Source organism: Lagenorhynchus albirostris, chromosome 1 (assembly GCF_949774975.1).
Source record: "Lagenorhynchus albirostris chromosome 1, mLagAlb1.1, whole genome shotgun sequence".
Classification (NCBI taxonomy): Eukaryota; Metazoa; Chordata; class Mammalia; order Artiodactyla; family Delphinidae; genus Lagenorhynchus; species Lagenorhynchus albirostris.
This window is the reverse complement of record NC_083095.1, coordinates 1,057,860-1,079,156: the sequence shown is the minus strand read 5'-3', so window position 1 is coordinate 1,079,156 and position 21,297 is coordinate 1,057,860. Positions and strand designations below refer to the sequence as shown.

The window sequence follows — 21,297 nt, the reverse complement described above, 5'->3', positions numbered from 1 at the left end:
ACTCCCCCCAGGCCTACTGGCTATTTATAGACCCGGGCTTGGGGGAGTTGGTGCCCCGGCCAGCGTCTGGCCCTGCAGAGCCCATCTGAACCCCCACGGTGCCCCCTGGGCCCCCCTGAGCCTCCATCTCACACCCGCTGGCCCAGAGCCCCGGTCTCCCGCAGGAAGGGCTCGGAGCCAGCACTCCCCGCCTGGGGCCTTCAGCGCCACCCAGTGGTGGACAGAAGCATCGCCACCGCCCCCCTTTGATGTGACCTCTCCAGGGCTCCTGGGGGCCATCCCAAAGCTCAACTCCTGCATCCGGAGACAACAAAGAAATCTCCCAGAACGCTTTTGGTCCCTCCCGCTACAATCCCGCCCCCTCCTAGTCGACACAGCCAGCCTCCCACGCCCTCACTCCCTGAAACACTCCGCCCCCGCCACAGCCCGCCCTGGCCAGCCCACGGTTCGCCCCATCCTCAGCCTCCTCAGCCCGCGGTGGCTTCAGAGCCTGGCACCCGGCCCTCCTGACCCTGCTGCAGCCGATTCCCGGGGCTGGTGGCCCACGGAAGGGCGGGGGTGGGGTGCTGCCCACCCGCGCTCCGTCACTGTCATCCAAGGAGGCCTCACACCCTGCTTGTAAGCCCTGGTCCCCACGTGAGAGAAGACGGACTGGGGCACGGAGGGGCCAAGAGCCCTGCCTAGGGTCGGCGCCAGGGCTCTGGCCAGGAGCCCAGGGGGCTGGAGGGTGCAGGGGTGGGGGGAGGGGGGCGGAGGAGCAGGTGCAGCGGTGCTGGGGCGTGAAGCACTGACTCTCCAGGAGTCCGTGACAAGCCCAGGGTCCACTCCCTTGCTCCTGGGGAGTATCTGGTCCCCTGCCTCTGGCTTGGAAGCCCAGGGAGCTCAGTGGCTCTCTGAGCCCTGGGCAGAGGCCAGTGGACAGGCTCCAGGCCCCTCTGCACTGAGAGTCCCCCCAGGAAAGGAACCAGGGGCACTGGCTCCCAGCTCTGGGGCAGGGGCCTAACAGGACACTCCTACCCCCAGGGGCCCATCCCTCGCCCCTTCTCTGATCCGTAGGGCCAGTCGTGTCCAAGCCCAAGTCCACTTAGGGTGTGTATGTGGCAGGGTAGAGCGGGCGTTCACTCCGCTGGGAACACAGGAGCCCAGCAGCCCATGGTGCACCCTCTCTGGGCACCCAGTCCCTGCACAGGCTGAGGCAGGGAGGAGGTCTGGTGGGGCCTCTTAGACACCCCGGCCCAGTGCGGCTGGAGTGCATCACTGGCCACTCCAGTGCCCAACCAGGTGACCTGACGGCACCGTCCCTTCTCCCTGGACTCAGGGCCCTGAGACCCGAGGGCAGCCGGGCTCCTGGATTTAGCCCGCCTGTGATACCAGGGTGCCCAGTGCCAGACGCCGGGGCCCCTGCCCATATGGGAGGGCGAGGGGAGGGGGGACGTTGGTGGGGGAGACACTCTGTCCTCTCTCTGCGCCCACCAGAGGGCGCCCGCGCCAGTCTGGAGAACCCGGGTTCACCGCGGGGCAGGTGCGCACCCCGTACACCCCGAGTGGGGCGCAAAGACGCAGCTCCCCTTTGGCAAACCGCACTCCCGCCCTGGAGAGGACCCCCGCGGTTTCTGGAACGCCGAGGTCCTGGACCTAGCGTGGCCGGCGGGCTGGGTCGCGGCGTCCAGGCCTCGCCTCGGGGAAGGCGAGCGCGATAGCCCCCAAGAGCATTCCCGGGGCTCCCCCGGCCTGGCCGCGTGGAGGGACCTCGTAGCGCGCCGTCGGGCCTTGCGCCCCCCCCAACCCTGGCCCGGCCCGCGGCCCCACCCGGTTCCGGGTGGTTGCGGGGGCGGGACCCGGCGGCCTGGAGGTCACGGCGGAGCGTCACGGCGCCCGAGAGCCCGCCCCCGGCCCCGCCCCCCGCCCCCGGCCGGTTCCTTTTAATGGCGCGGCGCCCTGGTGCGGCGGGCTCTCGGGCGGTCCAGCGCAGCGGAAGAGTTGAGCCAGCATGTCGGGGACCCGAGCCTCCAACGACCGGCCCCCCGCCGCAGGCGGCGTCAAGCGGGGGCGGCTGCAGCACGAGGCGGCGACCACCGGCTCCCGGGTGACCGTGGTGCTGGGCGCGCAGTGGGGGGACGAGGGCAAAGGCAAGGTGGTGGACCTGCTGGCCACGGACGCCGACATCATCAGCCGCTTCCAGGTGCGGGCCGGGCGCCGGGTCCCTCCCCCACCCGCCCAGCGAGCCCCCCTCCCCTCCCCTCCCCTCGGACCCAGACGGACCCTGTCCTCCCTGCCCTCCAGCCCTCCAGGGACACGCCTCTTGGACGCCTCCCCTCCCGGGACACCCTTCCCAGCCGCCACCCCCGCCCCCTCACACGCACACACCACCCGCTCACAGCCCCCTGCCACTCATGGGAGCACACGCTTCCCTCCCCCACTGCCTCCCCCAGGGACCCCGCCTTCCCCACCAGCCCCACCCCCCAGGGCAGTGGGCCAGGGGCAGAGCTATAAATACAAGTCGCTGAGTTGGGGACACCGGATCCTCAGGGGGTGGGGTGTGCCGTGGGTGTGACACTGGGCCCTGCAGTGTGGGGGGCAGGGACCCCAGCTTCCCAGTGGTTTGAGGGCCACGGAGACACCCTCCCTTCCTGGTTCTGTCTGGGTCTGGGACAGGGCTGGCTGACCACAAGGGGTCAGTGCACGCCGAGGAGGCTGAGTGCCCAGAGCCCAGGGTGGGAGCCAACAAGGCCCCTCTGAGAGGGGTGGCCCTGGAGGGTCAGCCAAGCAGAGGCAGAGGCCAGGGCAGGACAGCGGGCCAGGTCCTGACGGCAGGCAGAGCAGGGACAAGGAAGAGAGGGGGGAGCCTCGGACTTACGGCCGGGGCGACCCCGTGGCTGGCAGTGCCAGCCAGGAGGCCAGACACAAGCTCCGTCCCCTGAGGGCCCAGGGCGGGGCCTCTGCCGGCTGCGGGCTGCTCTCTGCACCCCGTCTGTCCTGACTGCCACCGGGCAGTCCCTTGGGGCCCCGTGCCATGCTTGCTGCCATGGGCTGACCTACAGCTCGGGGTGCAGAGGGGTCAGCTTTGGGGTGCGTGCATTGGCGCTGCCAGGGTTTGCAGCCACGGGCGGGAACGCCGCCAAAAGTGAGGAAGGGGCGCCCTCCGAGCTCCTCCTCCCTGGCTCTGTGGCCTCATTCCTGAGCTCCCGCCAGGCGGCCTGGGGCTCCGGCGCCCCAGGGGAGACCAACGTGCCGGGCCTGGGGAAGACGCTGCCATCCGGACCACTCCTGCCTGACGCAGACAGTGGGTTCCTGGAAGGTGCTTCCTGGGGTGGCGAGAAGTCTCCCACCCTCTCTCTGCCCTAAGCCCAGCGAGCAAATCCGCTCCTCTCCCCTGGACCCTGCAGCCGGGCGCGTGGTCCATGCCCACTCTCCTCCCTCCCCAGCTCAGGGCATCCCCTCCTGGGGCCTGTCTGCTCCAGCAATGATGCCCAGGGCCCTCCGTGTGACCTGCCAGCTCTGGTCAGCCTCGCCCACCCGCCTGTGGCCGTCTCCCCTCCTCGAAGTGACCTCGGGGCTTTGCAGGTACCCGTGAGAGCCCTCATCTTGAAGCCACCGGGATGTCCTGGCTGTGGAGATGGTTCTGGAATGAGGCCCTCCCTGCTCTACCACCTGGGTCAGCAGGCCAGGCCCTGCCCTCTTCCATCGCTGGACAGGACCAGCCAAGGGCAGAGCAGGCTGGACCCCCCAACCGCCTGGGGGGCCCCCTAGTCACCCTCTCCCCCATTCATATTCTCCAACTGACATCAACTGACATCAGCTGACATCATTTCCACCTGCAGGCCTCTGCTCTGCAACATGTGGGAATAATTCCCAGCTGTTCTGGGAGCCCACTGGGGTTTCTCCTCTCCAGCCTCCAAACAAGCTGGTGAGGCGGGGCCTCAGAGGAGTTGAGCAGTTGGAATACGTAGCGCTTATGGGCCCTCACGTGTGCCACACCCGCATGGCAACAGCGCTGGGCGTCGGGCTAGCACGGGGAGGGTCCAGCCCCTGCCCCGGGAAGGCTGCTTTTACTTAGAGCGTGTATGCGGGAAGCCCAGGGTCTTCGCCTTCACACGGCACCTTGACCCCAGGAGCTGGTCCGAGCTTGGGAGCGAGGGGCCAGGGAAGCTGTCGGTGGGGTCGCGTGCAGGGGGTGGGCTGGGGCCCGTCTGGTGGCTGCCTAGAAGGGCTAAAGCCAGCCGGCCCCAGTGGCCGGAAGGGTCCCCTGGTCTGTCACCTGGGCCGGGGGCCATCCTGAGTGGCAGCTGCTACCCCCGTGGCTGCCCTGGTCCCCGGCTCTGGTCCTGCCTCTGCTCACCCTCTGCCACCAGCAGGCCTGTCTTCCGTCTTGGCTCTGGTACAAGTGGGAAGCCCTTTGGTGGCCTTTGTCCACCTGGCTCACCTGGACTCACTTTCCTCCTGCCCAGAGGCGGCCTGGGGCCAGAGCCACCCATGCCCCCAGTGGCCATCCTCGTTTCTTCCCATCTCAGTGGTTTGGGGCCTGTGGTCAGCAAGCACCCCAAGACCCCCAAGACCTTCCTTACGGTCCAGAGACTCAGGCCTTAGGCCCCTCCTGCTGTTTTCTTTGACTCTAGGCCCCCTTTCCTGGCAGCCTCCCCTCTCCCCGAATGGAGGGTGCGCAGCCCTGCCCTTCACCAGCAGCAACCCTTCTGCAGCCTGGGCCCCCGGTCTGCCCCAGGGCTGGCTCCCTTCTCTCCTCATTCGCAGCCCAGCCCCCTGGGCTCAGGGATGGCCGCGCAGCCTCCCGCTTTCCTCTCTCTGGTTCAGCTCCTGCCGCAGCGCCGCGGCAGAGACCCCAGCGCCCATCCATCAGCGGCCTCCCCGCGCTGGCGCCTCATACCCCCTCTGCTCTTTGCACGGACGGCCGAGGGCTCCGCTCACTCCCTGGGAGTCCCCGCCCTTCCCCTGGGCTCCAGCTTTCCATGTCTGCTGAGCGTCCTTCCTGCTGTTTGCCATCCCCCTCCGCCGCCCCCCCCCCCCCCCCCGCTCCGCCTCCGTGGTCCAGATAGGAGCCTAAGAGCTCACACACCTGGCCTGGCCGTCGGGCCTCGCTGCCAGCCCTCCTTCCATTCCCAGAGTTGCCTTCGTCAGGCTTTGGGCCCCCGCCCAGGACCCCGAGGCCTTCGCACGCACTGGGCAGGGTTTCAGATGCCCCTCCTTCCAAGGGCAGTAAGACAGCTCGGCTTGGCACAAGGGCGCGGGCGGGTTTCCCCGGGGGAGCGCCGCCGTCAGTCCCCAGGGAGCTGTGGCGATGGGCACGGTGGTCTCACTCGTTGGGGGCCGCGTCCTGTGGCTTGTTGGTGCTCTGGGTCCCCTCTTCCTGGGAGGGCGACTGGGAAATGCCTCACCTGGAGCCCCAGGCTAGTCCAGGAGCCTCCGAGGGGGAGGGAGAGTGGGGAAAATACCTGGTGTTGTTCCAGAAGCAGCCCCCTTCCACATGTACACCCTCCGATGACACCGGCCCCCCAGCAGTGCTCCAGGGGGAGGGCCTCCGCAGGGTCGCCCAGTCCCCCGCGCCCTCCTCCCTCCAGGCCTCACCCCAGTGCCTCATGGGACAGAGTAGCTCAGTTTGGGATGAGTGAATGAGTGGGTGAACGAATGAACGGCAGGAGCCCGCCAGCAGAGCAGACACACAGGGAGCTGAGGGCGGCCTGGGTGCGTGCACTCCATGGTTTCACCCCGACCCTGCTGGGGGTGGGGGCAGTTCACAAGGGGCTCCAGCCGGAGAGCTGGCCCCTCGCTGCGGTGCTGCACCCGCCCCGATAACACCCGCAGCTCCTGCCGCTGCCCCGCCCGTGGCCACACCCTGCGGCATGGGAGCAGCTTAAGGGCCTCGGAGACAGTCGCCCCGCACTCAACCTCTGCCCCCAGAGAGGGTGGGCTGGAAGGACACCTGCAGAGGCAGGTGGGGTCGGGGCTGGTCAGATACCCCAGTGGGTTGGCCTTGGCCCCGTTCCTGTGTCCCTGAGCGAGAGGCCCCCTTTCTTAGATCCCTGCGGCCAGGGAAGCAACGGGCAGGAGCGCCCACCAGGGAGTTTGAGTAACCGGCCAGGCCGCAGGGGTGGTTTCAGCAACCCTGGGCGCTCAGAGCTGTGCCTGACCCAAAGCTGCGTCACGAGGGGAGAACCTGGAGGCTGGGAGAGCCCTGAGCGTCCCCCGGGACACGGAAGAGGGGTGAGGCCAGCTCCAGCTCACGCACGCGGGGCCCCGGGCACGGAGCTTCCAGAACCTGCCCACCCAGGAACGAAGGCCCTGCAGAGCCCGCCGGACTGGGCCTGCGGGGCTGGGGCCTTAGGAGGGCAGGTGGGGTGGCCTGCCCTGACCTCACCCCTGACTGTGCGGCCAGGAGAGGGCAGACGGGGGCCTCTCTGGGCGGTCACCTGGACCTCTGCACAGCTGCTGGGAGGTGCGCCCTGCGGGGCAGCACACCCCGGGCTCAGCGTCCAGGGCTGGCTCACGGCCCTGCGAGTGGACTGTGACCTGACGCCTAGGCCCCGTGGCCGGCAGGGCCACCTGCCTCCCACAGGCCCACAGTGGCCTGCACCTGTTCCTAGGCGCTGGTGTTTACCCCAAACAAATGTGGTGTGTGCTCAGGCCAGCTGGCGTTGGCACTGGGCACTCGAGAGCAGGGGAGGGAGGCGGGCCGTCTGGACCCCCACCAAGGCAGGCAGGATGCGGCTGGGGGGGGATGTCTGGCATACGGGGAGAGCATCTGCAAGCTGCCATCTGGTCTAGCTTGGGCTCTGCTGCAAACTCCTTTCTTGGGACCTCAGTTTACCCATCTGTCAAAGGAGGCCACGCACCGTGGGCTGACCCACCTACGGTGGGAAACCTGACCCTGGGTGTGAACTCCGCGGAGAACCTCACGTGAGGGAACTCACTGCACGTGTACTGAGGCAAGGGCAGAGCAAGGACAGAGGTCTCGGGGGGGCACAGTTGACCCCCAAGCCCAGGGCCCATCAGTCACGGTGACTCAGATGGTCAAGGCTGAGCCCACTGCCCTACTCCCCCGCCCCCCACACCTCGTCAGCATCAGCTCCCTTCCCTGTCTCCCTCCGTGGCGGCCCCCCCAGTTCACCCCCCAGCACAGTCTGCATCCGAGCCCCCCATGGCCTGACACCGCCTGCCTGCCCTTGCTCACAGGGCACCCCCTCCTTGGCCCCCAGCCCCCCGTCGTGCCCTTTGTCCTTCTGCTTTCCGCGTCATTTGTTCAGAGCCTGCGCTCAGTTCCCGCAGCCAACCACCTGGCTCGGGGCACCTGGGGAGGCGGCAGTCTGGCCTCCAGCCGTTGTCGGCCTTCGGGGGGCGGCTGAGCCGTGGGACCCAGCGCCGTCGTGCAGCGGGGCCTCAGGGATGCACGGCAGCATCGCAGCGACCCCAGGAGTCAACTAGAGGCAAACCCACCCCAGTCCCCCAACCCCCGTGTCAGGCCAGACAGGCCTCCCCGCGTGCGTTTGACAAGTGGAACGCTAGGGTGTCCAGGGACCGCCGTGGAAGGGGCTGCTAGCCGGGCCGTGGTGGGGCCGCCTGGCACAGATCGCGGCCGAGCCCCAGGGCGAAAGGGGTGTTGTGGGTGACGTTGGGCTCTGGCCCCACTTCTTAAATTACCCGGGGGTGCGGTGAGGTCCAGGTGGAAGAGGCCCTGGCCGGGTCTCCTGGCGCCTGCGCCCCCAGCCTGGGCCATCTCGGTGGGGGGGGGCCCGGGAGACGTGTAAGTTTCATCCATCCCCAGCCTGAGGAGTAGGTGCTCCTGGCGGGAGGGGGCCGCCCTCATTCAGCCCTGCCTGCACCGGGCGAGGAGAGGCCTCGTATCGGGGGCGCCCCACCCTGCCGGGCCCTGCGGAGGCGGGGCTGAAGGCCTCACAGCCAGCAGCCACGGCTGCCTCCACAAGGCTGGGGGACAGCGGGGCGTGGAGGACGGAGGCCCAGCCGTGGAGAGCCTCCGCAGACAGGCGTGTGCTTCTGCAGGAGATTCAGCCGGGAAGGTGGAGCCGGGCTGGGCTCCGAGGCTCTGGGGACAGAGAGGGCCCCACAGAGCAGGCCCACGGCCTCTGGCACCAGCCGGAATGTGCCCCTCCCTGGGCCCTGCTCACTGGCTCTGGGGACCCACGTGCTGGGGCCCACGCTGTCCGCTAGTGGCCGGAACTGGGACTGGAGGCCGGTGCCCCTCAAGGGCAGGGCCTTCCCCTGGCTCCCCCGACTCAGCCCCGACAGCCGCAGAGTGGTTTTTCTCTCTTTATTCTTAGATGGGAGACACAGGCCCCAGGGAGAGTCCCTGCTGAGAGGGTGAGGGGCCCTGGCCCTGCTGGCCCATGCCAGCACCTAGTCCCCTCACCCGGCCCCAGAAGGGCTGTGCTGCCTGGCCTGTCCTCTGCTTCCCCGGAGCTCGGGCTGTGTGGCAGCAAGGGCCATGGGGGCCTGGGTTTGCTTCCCAGGATGGTTGGGCCCCTCATTCCTGCATCAGAGGACGAACCCCCAGAGGGACTCATGGGCAGGGCAGGCAGGGCTCTGAGTGTGTCCGCAGCTTCGGGGCTGCACTAGCCAGCCTCCCTGAAGCAGTGGCACGTGACGGTCCTGGGTGTGGGCCAGCCCCTCTCTTGGACCCGGTCCCCTGGCCAGGCCCCTTCACTCCATCCCAGGAGCAGGGCCCTAAGCCAGCACCCAAGACGTGCATCAGAGCCGACCACTGGACCAAACTCCCCAAGTCCAAGCATGGACGGCACCTCACACTCGTTGGGGGACAGGACACCACCCCGGGCAGCCCAGAGGGGACTCCTGAGCGCCTGCATTTAGAGCTGCCTGCAGCGAGGCCGGTTGCCGGGCAGGCCTGCCCAGGGTGGGTCCAGGCCCCTGGGCTCCTGGGTGCTGAGCCAGTTTGTTTTCTGTTCCCAGGGGGGCAACAATGCGGGCCACACCGTGGTGGTGGACGGCAAGGAGTACGACTTCCATCTGCTGCCCAGCGGCATCATCAACACCAAGGCCATGTCCTTCATCGGTGAGTGCCCGCCCTGCCCCGCCCCACCCCAGCCTGGGATCCTGAGTGTGTGAGCAGGAGAGACCTGGGACGTCATCCAGCCCAAGGGCCCGGTGTGAGGCCTGGATGCAGCCGGAGAGCTGGGCTGGACCCCCGTCCCCCCTGCCCTGCCCAGCGTGAGGACCAGGTGCTCCTGGGCAGGAGGGAATAACCTCAGCGGGGCCTCGGCCCTGGGCCGGGAGGTTCAAGGTCCAAGGTCCCCGCCTCAAGCGGGAGCCCTCGCAGAGGCCTCTGACCCGGATCTGTCCTCAGAGCCCCTCCCAGAGCCCAGGACCCCACCCAGCCTGGTCCAGAGGGAGGGAGAGTGCGGGAGGCTCCTCTGAGCGCCCAGACTCCCGCAGTGTGTGTGTACAGGCCCGTGTGCCTGTCTGTGAGCGAGCGCACGTGCGAGCGTGCATGTGTATGAGTCTGCGTGCGAAGGTGCGTGAGTGTGAGCGTGTGCGTGCGTGCGTGCAGGTACTGTGTGTGCGTGCTCCTGTGCGTGTCCTCAAGTGAGCGTGCGAGCGGGCTCGGGCCTGGCTCCCCGCCGCGTCGCTGGAGACGGGTCTGTGCAGGGAAGCTGTCCCTGGCCTGCTCGGGCCCCTCTGTGGCGCCTCCCCTCGGCCCCTTCCCATTGCCTTCTGCTGCCCACCCCCCATGGGACACGCTCTGGCAGCTCCTGGTACTTTTCCTTCTGGCTCTTTCCACGCCTGGGCAGGCCCACACTCGTGACTTATCTGCCCCGCCCCCTCGCTGGCTGGGAAGCTGGGGAGCCGGGGTGGCGCGGCAGGTGTGTGCCCGGCGGTGGTAGGGGGTCTGGCCCTGCACGTGGGCCCAGGGACACGGCGGCAGAGGGGCCGCAGGGCAGTGGGCAGTCAGGCTGAGCAGGAGGAAAGGGTCTCCCGGAGCCTCCGCCGTGGGTGAGGACAGGGAGCGAGGACGCCAGCTCACCCGGGACCCCACGCCCAGGGGCTGGGGCTTTGCTGCAGGAAGCTGCTCAGCGCCAGCCTCGGTTGCTGGGCCCCAGGCCCCTCCGGGAGGGAAACGAGGCCAAGGAGGCACCGCTCGACCAGGGGCGCTCTGCCCAGTCTCCAAGGGGCTGGGGGTGGGGGGGCCAGCGGTCACCGGGGAGCATGGGCAAGGGCTCAGCTTGGCGGTCAGCACGGCCAGACGGCGGCGGCAGCGGGAAGCCCCTTAGCAAGGGCAGAACGAGCTGGCGCTCACACGGCTGCCTCCAGCCCGGGTCACGGCCGTTTCAGGACTCGTGGCATTTAGGTGACCTTTTGTGCTCGGTCTGAGTCACTCCCGTCTGGACCCATGTCCCGTCTCCCTCGGCCAATCCGGGTGCTCAGGGGACGGGCTCCTCCCAGGAAGGCAGCGGGGGCCCTGCCCAGCTGGTTTTGGTCTTAGAGGAAGGGGCCAGCGTTGGCTTTAGCCTGGGCCCACGGTGACCTCGTGACCTTGGTGAGCGCCTTCCTTCCCTGGCCTCAGCCTCCGCCCTCTGTAGACCCTACTTCAGTTTTACGTGGATGGGGAAGCGTGGCTCCCCCGAGGCCCTGCTTGGGTCCGAGGAACGGCTGGAGGCTGCATTTCTCCGCACCTCCTGCTTTCCCATTTCTATGCCACTTAAATAAAACGTAACAGCTTTATTGAGGTATAACGTACGTACCATGAAGTTCACCCCTGTGAGGGTACGACCGTACCTCCATCGCGATTCAGTTCTAGAACATTTTCCTCCCCCTGAGGAGTTTCTCCTCCCCCCTCCCCCCCACCCCCGACAACCACTGATCTGCTGTCTCCGTAAATGCTTCATGATGGTTTTTGTTTTGTTTTGACCGTTTTCTTTGTTGTGATAAAATGTACGTAATATAAACTGACCATCTTAGCCATTTTTAATTGTGCAGTTCGGCAGCGTTAAGTACGTTCACGTTGTGCAGCCTTCACCACCATCTGTCTGCAGAACTGTGTCATCTCCCTAAACGGAAACTCTGTCCCCATTAAATACTCACTCCCCCTTTCCCTCTCCAGCCCCTGCCCCCGTCTCCATGAGTCTGACTTCTCTATGGACCTCATACACGTGGATCACACAGAATGTGTCCTTGAGCGTCTGGCTTATTTCACTTTATATAGTGTCCTCGAAGTTCATCCATGTTACCACCTGTGTCAGAATTACCTTCCTTTCTAAGGCTGGATAATATCCTATCATGTGGATGAACCCCATCCGCCTGTTGATGGACGCCTGGGTTGCTTCCCCATCTTAGCTATTTTGAACGATGCTGCAATGAACGTGGGAGCGCGAATTTCATGCTGTTTTTGTTTTTATTTATTTATTTTAAAAATAGGCCATTTTATTTTATTTTTAAAATTAATTTATTTTTGGCTGTGTTGGGTCTTCATTGCTGTGCGCAGGCTTCCTCTAGTTGCGGCGAGCGGGGGCTACTCTTCGTTGCGGTGCGCGGGGTTCTCATTTCGGTGGCTTCTCTTGTTGTGGAGCGAGGGCTCTAGGCACGCAGGCTTCAGTAGTTGTGGCACACGGGCTCAGTAGTTGTGACTTGCGGGCTCTAGAGCGCAGGCTCAGTAGTTGTGGTGCACGGGCTTAGTTGCTCCACGGCAGGTGGGATCTTCCCGGACCAGGGATTGAACCCGTGTCCCCTGCATTGGCAGGCGGATTCTTAACCACTAGGTCACCAGGGAAGTCCCTGTTTTTGTTTTTAGATTTTTTTTTTATGTGGACCACTTTTAAAGTCTTTATTGAATTTGTTAACAGTATGGCTCCTGTTTTATGTTTTGGTTTTTTGGTTATGAAGCATGTGGGATCTTAGCTCCCCGACCAGGGATTGAACCCGCCCCCCCTGCATTGGAAGGTGAAGTCTTAACCGCTGGACCGCCAGGGAAGTCCCTGTGCTGTTTTAAACGTAAGGCCCCCGCGTCCGTGATGCGATTCAGTCTTGTGTCTGTGTTGCAGGCAACGGAGTGGTTGTCCACTTACCAGGCTTGTTCGAAGAAGCAGAAAAGAATGAGAAGAAAGGTAGGCCCATGTCCCCGCAGACCCGCCCCGCCCAGGACACGTGCATGTTCCCAGCGGCCAAGTTGCCGGGTGGCTCGCCATGTGGTTTCTCCTGAGGGCGGCGGCAGGTGGGCAGGTGGGGCGGCTTCCACGGCTGGCCCCCTGCCTGGGCCTGCTGGCTCTGTCTGTGCAGGAAGCTGGGAGCGGGCAGTCCAGCGGCCCCAAACTCCGGCTCCAGGTCACAGCCTCAGTGTCGCAGGGGAGCTTTCGTGACACTGGGGACAGGTGGCACTGGGAGATAAAGACCAGGCTGTCCAGGAAGGAGCCCTGGAACCTGGAATATGTCCCTGATGTCTGGCTGAGACTGGGGACCATTGGACCGACCACGCAAGCAGGGAAGAATGTGGTCTCTGGGGGCTGTTCAGGGGCAGGAGGCTGGCAGGCAGTGACCGAGGCCACCAGCCAGGCATCTGGGCAAGTGGGACCCCAGTGACTGTTTAGAGGCAAGATGATGACACAGCAGCCCTGAGATGCCGTGGAGGAGGCATAGCCTCGGCCTCAGGGCTCAGCGCAGGCATGAAGAGAGCGAGTGGGGCCCTGGCCCTGGGACGCGGGCACCAGGAGGTGCCGGGACGGAGACCCCACGGGGAGACAGGCTCGCCGTGGGCACGTGGGTGGACGTCCCTGGGGGGAGGGCCCAGGACCACCCCCCAGAGAGGCCACCATGGGGAGGGCCCGCCGCTGACTGGAGGTGACTCTGTGGCCCGTGGCCAACCACGTGCCGTGTCCGCAGGCCTGAAGGACTGGGAGAAGAGGCTCATCCTCTCTGACCGGGCCCACCTCGGTGAGTCTCAGGCCCTCCCTGCCCGCCTGTGAATGACGCCCCCTCCCCACCATGGCCTGGGGCTCCCCCAGGCCTTCTCCAAGGGCTTCCGGGGGTGCCAGGTCGGGATCACTGCCCCCACTGGCAGATGGGGAGATTGAGGCCCGGGGGACCCCAGTGCATCCCCGGAGGCCCTGTAACCGTCTGTCTCTCCCGCTCGTGGTGCCCCCGCCGGCCCGGCCGGCAGTGTTCGATTTTCACCAGGCGGTGGATGGGCTCCAGGAGGTGCAGAGGCAGGCCCAGGAGGGCAAGAAGTGAGTAGCGCGTGTGCTCAGCTCGTGGCCCTCGAGTCCATGGATGGAGAGCTGGGGGCGTGTGGGGTGGGGAGCGTGCGTCCACCCGAAGCCCCCGAGGATGGTGCCCGTCGGTTCACCCCAGGCCTCGCTGGCCCCGAAGCCCAAGTGAGCCGCCTCTCCCCGGGGCCGCGCCGTCCTCCCCGGCCTCCACCCCGCGGAGTGCCCGTGCTGTCTGTCGCCTGCTGCGCCCCCCCACCCCTGCTGGGGTCGCAAGCCAGCCTTGACCATAGCTCTGTCACGGCACCCCGTCCTGCCCACCAGCTCTCGGTGGCCGTTCACTGGTTCTCCAGAGATACTTGTTAGAAGGGGCCGGGGACGGTTCTCAAAGCCGGGACAGGCATGCAGCAGACCAGAGTACTGCCTCTCACACACACGTGCACACGCGCCTGCACTGCCCACATTCACACTGTGCACACGCTCGTCCACAAGCGCACACGTACATACACACACCGGTGCACGCATGTCTGCACACAAATGTGCACGCACCACATGCACTCACACGGCACACACGTATGTGCGCGCGTGTATGCGCTGCACACATTTCACACGCTGCACGTGCTCATACACAGGTGCACACCCACTCCCATGGAGCATATGCACGTACAAACATGCACGCACACGCACAGGGCTTGGCCACGTGCAGGTGGCAATGCTGAGCCTGGCTGGGCTGTGGCGGGCAGAGCGTAGAGGATGGGCACAGCTGGGTTCCAGTCCCGGAGCAGCAGCCTCCGTGCCAGGCAAGAGGGAAGCTAGGGCAGAAGGCAGACAGGCCGGGGAGGGCACCACTGGGCACTGGGCCTCAGAGGGGGGGGTAGGGGAGGGTCAGGGCTGGGACTCAGACCCGCGTGCCACCACCGCAGCCCCGGGTCCCTGGAAGCTGGCCCCGTGAGATGTCCCGTGGTTCTCATGGCCGTCCCAGACCCCCGGGTGCTGCTGCCGGGAGGGACCCTCAGATGCCACCCAGCTCGACCTTGATTTCTGGGGCTGGAAACTGAGGCCTGAGGGGCTGGCCGGGGAACCTGTGTTCCCAGGCTCCTCCCCCAGGCCCCGGGCAGGCTGGCCTGGGCGACCCGAGTTCACAGCCTGTGGCCTGTCTTTTAGCATCGGCACCACCAGGAAGGGGATTGGACCGGCCTACTCATCCAAAGCGGCCCGCACGGGCCTCCGTATCTGTGACCTCCTGTCAGACTTTGACGAATTCTCCACCCGGTACCTGACCTGTCCGTGACCCCAGGGGAGCCTGGCCAGGGAGGTGGGCGCAGGGCTCCAGGGGGCCGGGGGTCTCAGTCGTTGTCGCTTCTGCAGGTTCAAGAACCTGGCCCATCAGCACCAGTCCATGTTCCCCACTTTGGAAATAGACGTTGAAGGTCAACTCAAAAGGCTCAAGGTACAGCCGGGCACCTCGGCATCAGGGCCGAGCCCGCCGAGGGTCCGCGTCCCACCGACCGTCCGTGCACATCCGTGCAGTGCACCTGTCGCGTTATCACAGGTCGCCTGGGCTTGGGGGCTGCGGGCCTCCCGTGGGCGCCTCCTGGCCAGCCGTGCTCATGGTGCCGTTCTCAGCAGGCCAGGGGCTCACCTGCTGGCCTGGGCCCTCGCCTCCTCTCTGAGGAAACTGCCCCAGATGTGCTGGGGGACGGAGGCCGACCCTGTATGTCTGGGGCAGGGGCAGGCGGGAGACAGGAGGATGTCAGCGCAGAGCCCTTCTGGAAGTTTCCAGGGCTGGGACCCCAGCTCCTCCACCCTCGTCTGGGGCTGTAAATGTGACAGGGCGGGACGAGCGGGGACACCTGCAGACCGAGCCCCTCGCTGGGCAGGAATTTGCTGGAAAAGAGAGGCTGTGGGGAGGAGGCCAGAGCTGGGTGGACACCCTAGTTCCTGCATCTTCCCCCTTCCCCCAGGGCTTCGCTGAGCGGATCCGACCCATGGTCCGAGATGGCGTTTACTTCATGTACGAGGCGCTCCACGGCGCCCCCAAGAAAATCCTCGTGGAAGGCGCCAATGCAGCCCTCCTCGACATTGACTTCGGTACATCCACGGCCACTTCCCCACAAACCCCGCCTTTCAGAGACAGGCGTGGTGCGGCCTGCCTCCATGGCCGCGCTGCCGGCCGTGCCCAGGAAACGTACCGCCCTCGTTTCCCTAACTTCAGCCGAGAGAGGAGAAGGGAGAAGCTGGGCTGGAGGGGAGGGAGGGAGGGCGAGAGAGACCGGCGGGGCCCAACTGCCCCACGTGGGCCTCTGTCCACCCTGTCCCTGACCCAGGGACACACCAGCACCGAGGCCGCAAGGCGCAGGCCGGGGAGGCACGCACCGTCCAACCCCTCCCCCCAGCTCACACCCACCGTGCCCCATGCCGGCCACTCCCCCGGGATGGTCCCCCTGGAGACCCTGCCAAGGGGGACCCCTGGGCCCGGGTGATCTGCGGGGTGGGGGCCTGACCGGCTGTCTCACAGGGACCTACCCCTTTGTGACGTCATCCAACTGCACGGTGGGCGGCGTATGCACCGGCCTGGGCATCCCCCCGCAGAACATAGGCGAGGTCTACGGCGTGGTGAAGGCCTACACCACACGCGTGGGCATCGGCGCCTTCCCCACCGAGCAGATCAACGTGAGTGCCCAGCCCCGCGGGATGGCGTGGGCACCTGGTGGAGGGGCCTGGGGAGGCTATGAGGTGCAGGACGCTGCCGCGCCGTGGCCGTACACAGCGGAGCCCCTCGGCTCGGGAAGGGCACCGGGAGCTGTGTCTCTGCTCCGTTCTCAGGGACACAGGCCACCTTCGTCCTTGAGGGCCTGAGTCCGCCTGGGTTTGGTCTCAGGCAAGCTAGAGCAGGGCCAGAAGCAACCCCCCACCCCGCCCGGCAAGCTGCTCTCCAGCCTCGTGGGTGTTTCTGGAAGCTCAGGACACCGCCAGCCTTCCCCTCACCTGGCCTTGTGCCCTCATGGCCGGCGAGCACCCGAGACTCTTGTCCTGGGCAGGTGTCTGAGAGCCAGAGTGGGAAGGGGCTTGAATGAGGCGCAGGGACAGGGATGGGACTCCTGAGAAATAAACACACGCCTGCCCGATGCTCAGCTGCAGGGCCGGGTCCATCCACCCGCACCTGCCCACGAGGCCCAGGAAGTAGGTGCTGGTGAGCGCGGCCCTACCTGTGGGGCCTCAGCTGGGGCAGGTGTGCCGGGGACCAGGGAAGCAGGCGTGAGGGGGGTTATCGTCAGGGGCCGCAGGGGGGTCGGAGGGGAGGGCAGGGGAGGCGCTGTGAGCGCCAGGCAGCCGGGCGCATGCTCCCTTTCCCGTGGCACCGGGCCCTCTCTGTCCCCACGCAGGAGATCGGTGACCTGCTGCAGAGCCGCGGCCACGAGTGGGGCGTGACCACGGGCAGGAAGAGGCGCTGTGGCTGGCTGGACCTGATGGCCCTCAGATACGCCCACATGGTCAACGGGTTCACCGCGTAAGCGGTACTTGCGGCACATCTGCTACTGAGCCCACCGGGTGCCCGCCCAGCCCGGGGTCCGCCCACCCCGGGGTCTGACCCTGAGTCCCCAGACATGATGGGAGCAGGGGAGCTGGGCCTCGGGGCTCAGGGCCACCGTCTCCCCACGTAGGGTGATGTCACCCGAGGGAGACCCTTCTCCACGGCGTGGCCACAGTGGGGTGACGTGGAGGCCCACGCGGGGCACCTTGGAGCTGGCCCTGCGGCCAGCCCTGCATCTCCTCCTGGGCACAGACAGGGCTGGGGCTCCCCCACGAGCCGTGCCAGTGGCAAACGCCATCACTTCACTTCCCCCAAACCCCCGGGGTGACACTGGGCTCCCAAGAAGGGGGCAGAACGGACCCCCGGCAGGAGAGGCGACGCTTGAAGCTTGCGAGACCCCGCAGAGAGGCGGCCGTGAGGACGCAGCCTGCGCTGGTCCTGGAGAGCGGCCAGCTGGGTTTACAGCCCCTCGGGGGCCTCCGCAGGTCCCCCCGGCTCTGGGGCCCCGGTCTGTGAGGCTGTGGACAGGAAGATGACCCCGAGGGGGCCGGGAGCAGGAGCCCCCCTCCTCCGAAGCAGTACCCCCAGGGGGCAGGGCGGGCCCCCCACAGTGCCCCCGAGACCAGCCAGGCAGCCGGGCTGCTCTTGGTGATGGTTGTGGTTCCGGCGGCTCAGACCTTGCCCGGGGAAATGAGGGGCTTCATGCGAACGGAGGGCTTCCTGCTTCCTCCCCAGAAAGACGGGCCAGGGTGCGAGGTGCACGCTTGTCACAGCGCACGGCCCACGAGTTAACCACAGCTGCGCTCGGTGTGTGTGGGCCGTCCGTCCGCGGGAGGCACAGGGACGAAGTGGCCGAGGACACGGGGTCGGAGGCCCCCGGCCCGCAGTCCTTGTGTGCAAAACGGGGAGATGCAGCCTCCCGGGGCCCCGAGGGTAACAGCCCAGCCCGGGTCAGGGCAGTGGCGCTGCGCACGGTGGCCCACGTGGGCTCGGGAAGCCCAGGGACACCCACCCAGAGGCCCTTGAGGCCTGGCCGTGCAGAGATGAGGAAAGGAAAGGGAGAAACTTGCATGAAGCCTGGGCTCCCTGGCCCTGGGCGGACGGTGCGGGAGACCCTCAGGGGTGGACGACGTCATGGGCACCGGTGGTCTCGGCCCGGGCTCGGGGTCTCCCGGGTCAGAGGGGCATGGACGGGCACAAGGCTCACATGCCCAGACCCTCAACGCGGCCGTGAGAAGGGCAGAAAGGACAAGGCCACCAGATCGGGGTCCCCACGGGGTGCTCAGGGCCAGGTGGGCCAGGTGGTTGGAGCTGGGTTCCAGCCTGGCCATGGGCGGCCTTTTCCATCCTCCTCTCGATTCCTGGCAAGTAGAGGAGAAGCAAGGGGTGGAGCCCGACAGGAGAAATGACGGCGTAGCTGAGCGCTGCTCGGCTTCTCACTGTGGTTCTGGACAGGCTGGCCTTAACGAAGCTGGACATCCTGGACGTCCTGGACGAGATTAAAGTCGGCATTGCGTACAAGCTCAGCGGGAAGCGGATCCCCTACTTCCCAGGTACGAGCACGGCGGCTTGCCTGTCCTTGGCCTGTCTCGCGGGACCTGGGAACAGACGTGACCCGTGGTTTCTGGGGCGAGGGGACAGGGTGTACGTGTTGAACACGCGGGGTCAGTGCGTGTCTGGGAGACTCATCCCGATTCTGTCTGTGGCAGGTTCTCACCCCGATGGGAGGCCTGGCCGGGCCTTGGGGCAGTTGCCAGGCATCCATGGTCTGGGAAGGGCTCAGAGGGACCGGCCTGACCCCGGGACCCTGGGGGACCCTCAGGAGCCTGGGGTCAAGGCCCACCTCCCGGGAGCTGGGGACTCACCTGAAATAGCCGATGTCAGGTCTGGACGCTCAAAGCTCTGGGCAAATAGGAAGACGACTTTGACCTAAGAAAACATACATTTTTGGTTAGACTCCTTAAGGTTCTAACTGGAGTTTCTGTGACCAAGGAAGCACCCTTTCTTTTAAAAAGCATAAAGGCAGTGCTGTTTTCCTGGGGTCACAGTTACTTGTGCATCTGCACCGGGGACACGTGACCCCACCCTCACCAGTGGCCATGGGCGAGCTGACCCCCGCTGCCCCACCCCCAGCACGTGTGTACACCCGCCAGCACCGGCGGCTGTGGGAGCCCCGTGCGTCCGCTCGGCCAGTGTGCCCCAGCCCTACTGACCCTGAGCTTCGAGAGGGCTCAGGGGAGCATTCGAACTTGGAGTGCATCCAGGGCCCTTGCAGTGGACGGCCCCTTGCAGCATCTTCTGACGATAAGGGGTGGTTGGTGTCTGCTGTAGCCCTGGAGGCCCCGCCAAGTGGGGTCCCTGCGCTGAGGAGGGGGATATAGATCCTTTAGGACCTCTTGACACTTCAGGACCCTAGATCCCCTTAGAATTTCCAAGCGGGGGCCTCAGAGTTCCTCTGATGATCGCTGTGGACGTTGCAGCAGAGCGCGTAGTGAATCCGTGTCCAGGGTGGCATGTCCCCTGGGCTGGAAGGGGTACAGCCAGTGTCCGAGAACCACCCCAACCCCCTGAGTAAACCAAGCAGGGCGGCTTGCCTTTCCCGCCTCTGAGTCCCGGGGCAAGCGGACCCCAGGCTGGGGGTCCCGGCCCCGTGGCCGAGCTACTGTCCACAGCACGTGGTTCACCCCCGCCCTGTGTGTCCCCAGCCAACCAGGAGATTCTGCAGAAGGTGGAGGTGGAGTATGAGACGCTGCCTGGGTGGAAGGCGGACACTACGGGCGCCAGGAAGTGGGAGGATCTGCCCCCACAGGCCCAGAACTATATCCGGTTTGTGGAGAACCACGTTGGAGTGGCAGGTGGGTGCCCTGAGCCCTGGCTGCCCCCTCTCCACGCCGTGCCCTGGGCTGAACCTCCCCTTTCCCTTTCAGTGAAATGGGTTGGCGTTGGCAAATCCAGAGATTCGATGATCCAGCTGTTTTAGACAAAGACAGAGCTGATCCCGGCAGGCCACGTCCACGCCAGCAGCCACAGTAGTGTTCTTTCCCCAGCCAGCAAAACCAACGCCGTAAACAAAGAGATTTGAAAACTATTTTCTGTACTTTTATATTTCTCTTTAAGCCTTCAGCTCCACCCACTGATTTCTACAACTTGAAACATCTGAAAACCAGTGTTGGGTACATTTTAAAATCTGCTATTTCAATGAGCCGAAGCGCTCAAAACAGAGACCTTTTATGGCACGTGAATTGTCACATGGTTGTATGCCCGGTTGGAGCCGTTTAGTAATAAACAAATCCGACTGCCGCTGAACGGTAGCGAGCAGTGCCTGTTTTGTTCTGCCTCTGTCGTCGTCATTTTGACTTTTAAACGCTGGAAGGAGCCACTTTGCCACATCAGCAGTCTGGGTGACACACATTTTCTTTTGTTTTTTAATAGATTTATTTATTTATTTATTTTTGGCTGCGTTGGGTCTTCGTTGCTGTGCGCGGGCTTCCTCTAGTTGTGGCGAGTGGGGGCTACTCTTCGTTGCGGTGCGTGGGCCTGTCATCGCGGTGGCTTCTCTTGTTGCGGAGCACAGGCGCACGGGCTCAGTAGCTGTGGCGCACGGGCTTAGTTGCTCCGCGGCATGTGGGATCTTCCCAGACCAGGGGTCGAACCCGTGTCCCCTGCATTGGCAGGCGGATTCTTAACCACTGCGCCACCAGGGAAGCCCTGACACACATTTTCGTGTCATGAAGCCAAGCCGTGAGTTTGCTCAGACCACAAAATGCAACCAGCCCAGGGAAGAGAGACCACGGGCATTAAACAGGTTTTCCAGAACCAAACACTCCAACAGATTCACCCTAGCGCCCCGAGCCCTTCCCCGCAACCAGCAGTGCCCTCCATTTCGGTGGGACAGCCACTGGCCGCATCCCTCCTGAGTCCCCTGGGCTAGGAAGCCGCTTCTCAACTGGCTGAAGCTGCAAAGAGCCTGAGGTAGTCTCTGCTCAACCGGAAGCCGAGTGGTAGCTTCCTTAACCCTTCACAGTTTGGGGTAAGTTTAGAAAAATAACAGGTCTTTTGGTATCATTTCAGAGAGGGAAGGGATTATACATATGGAGAGACCTAGAGTCTGCTGGGCTTAAATCCTAGGTTTGTTTTTTTTTTTAACTATTTATTTATTTATTTTTGGCTGCTTTGGGTCTTCATTGCTGCGCGCGGGCTTCCTCTAGTTGTGGCGATCGGGGGTTACTCTTTGTTGCGGTGCACGGGCTTCTCATTACGGTGGGTTCTCTTGTTGCGAAGCGCTGTCTCTAGGCACGTGGGCTTCAGTAGTTGTGGCGCACGGGCTTAGCTGCTCCGCGGCATGTGGGATCTTCCCAGACCAGGGCTCGGACCTGTGTCTCCTGGGTTGGCAGGTGGATTCTTAACCACCGCGCCACCAGGGAAGCCCTAAATCCTAGCTTTTTAGAGCTGAGGATGCCAGCTGGGTTCACTGACATTGGGCCGCTGCCAACCCGGCTTGCTTCCCATGGGCCCTGCCGGCCCCGGGCGGTTCCGCAGGGTCCGGTGTCACCGGCTTGCACCACGGAGTCCCAAACTCATGTG

The 21,297-nt window shown here is 65.2% G+C and overlaps 1 protein-coding gene across 1 annotated transcript; it reads left to right on the top strand.

Annotated features, from left to right (window-relative positions):
* Positions 1-1,921: 1,921 nt before the first annotated feature.
* Positions 1,922-20,041, top strand: ADSS1 (adenylosuccinate synthase 1). Its single transcript, XM_060149466.1, has 13 exons — positions 1,922-2,182; positions 8,935-9,037; positions 12,021-12,083; positions 12,856-12,906; positions 13,133-13,199; positions 14,343-14,450; positions 14,547-14,628; positions 15,143-15,269; positions 15,697-15,851; positions 16,565-16,689; positions 18,169-18,266; positions 19,419-19,568; positions 19,641-20,041. The coding sequence occupies exons 1-13, from the start codon at positions 1,991-1,993 to the stop codon at positions 19,691-19,693; spliced, it is 1,374 nt and encodes a 457-aa protein (XP_060005449.1). The 5' UTR covers positions 1,922-1,990; the 3' UTR covers positions 19,694-20,041.
* Positions 20,042-21,297: the final 1,256 nt, after the last annotated feature.

Excerpts from the sequence above, each read along its gene's own strand:
- ADSS1 (XM_060149466.1), top strand. The coding sequence starts at position 1,991 with ATGTCGGGGACCCGAGCCTCCAACGACCGGCCCCCCGCCGCAGGCGGC. Across the intron at positions 15,852-16,564 it reads TCCCCACCGAGCAGATCAAC|GAGATCGGTGACCTGCTGCA; the intron begins GTGAGTGCCCAG and ends GTCCCCACGCAG. Across the intron at positions 19,569-19,640 it reads GAACCACGTTGGAGTGGCAG|TGAAATGGGTTGGCGTTGGC; the intron begins GTGGGTGCCCTG and ends TTTCCCTTTCAG.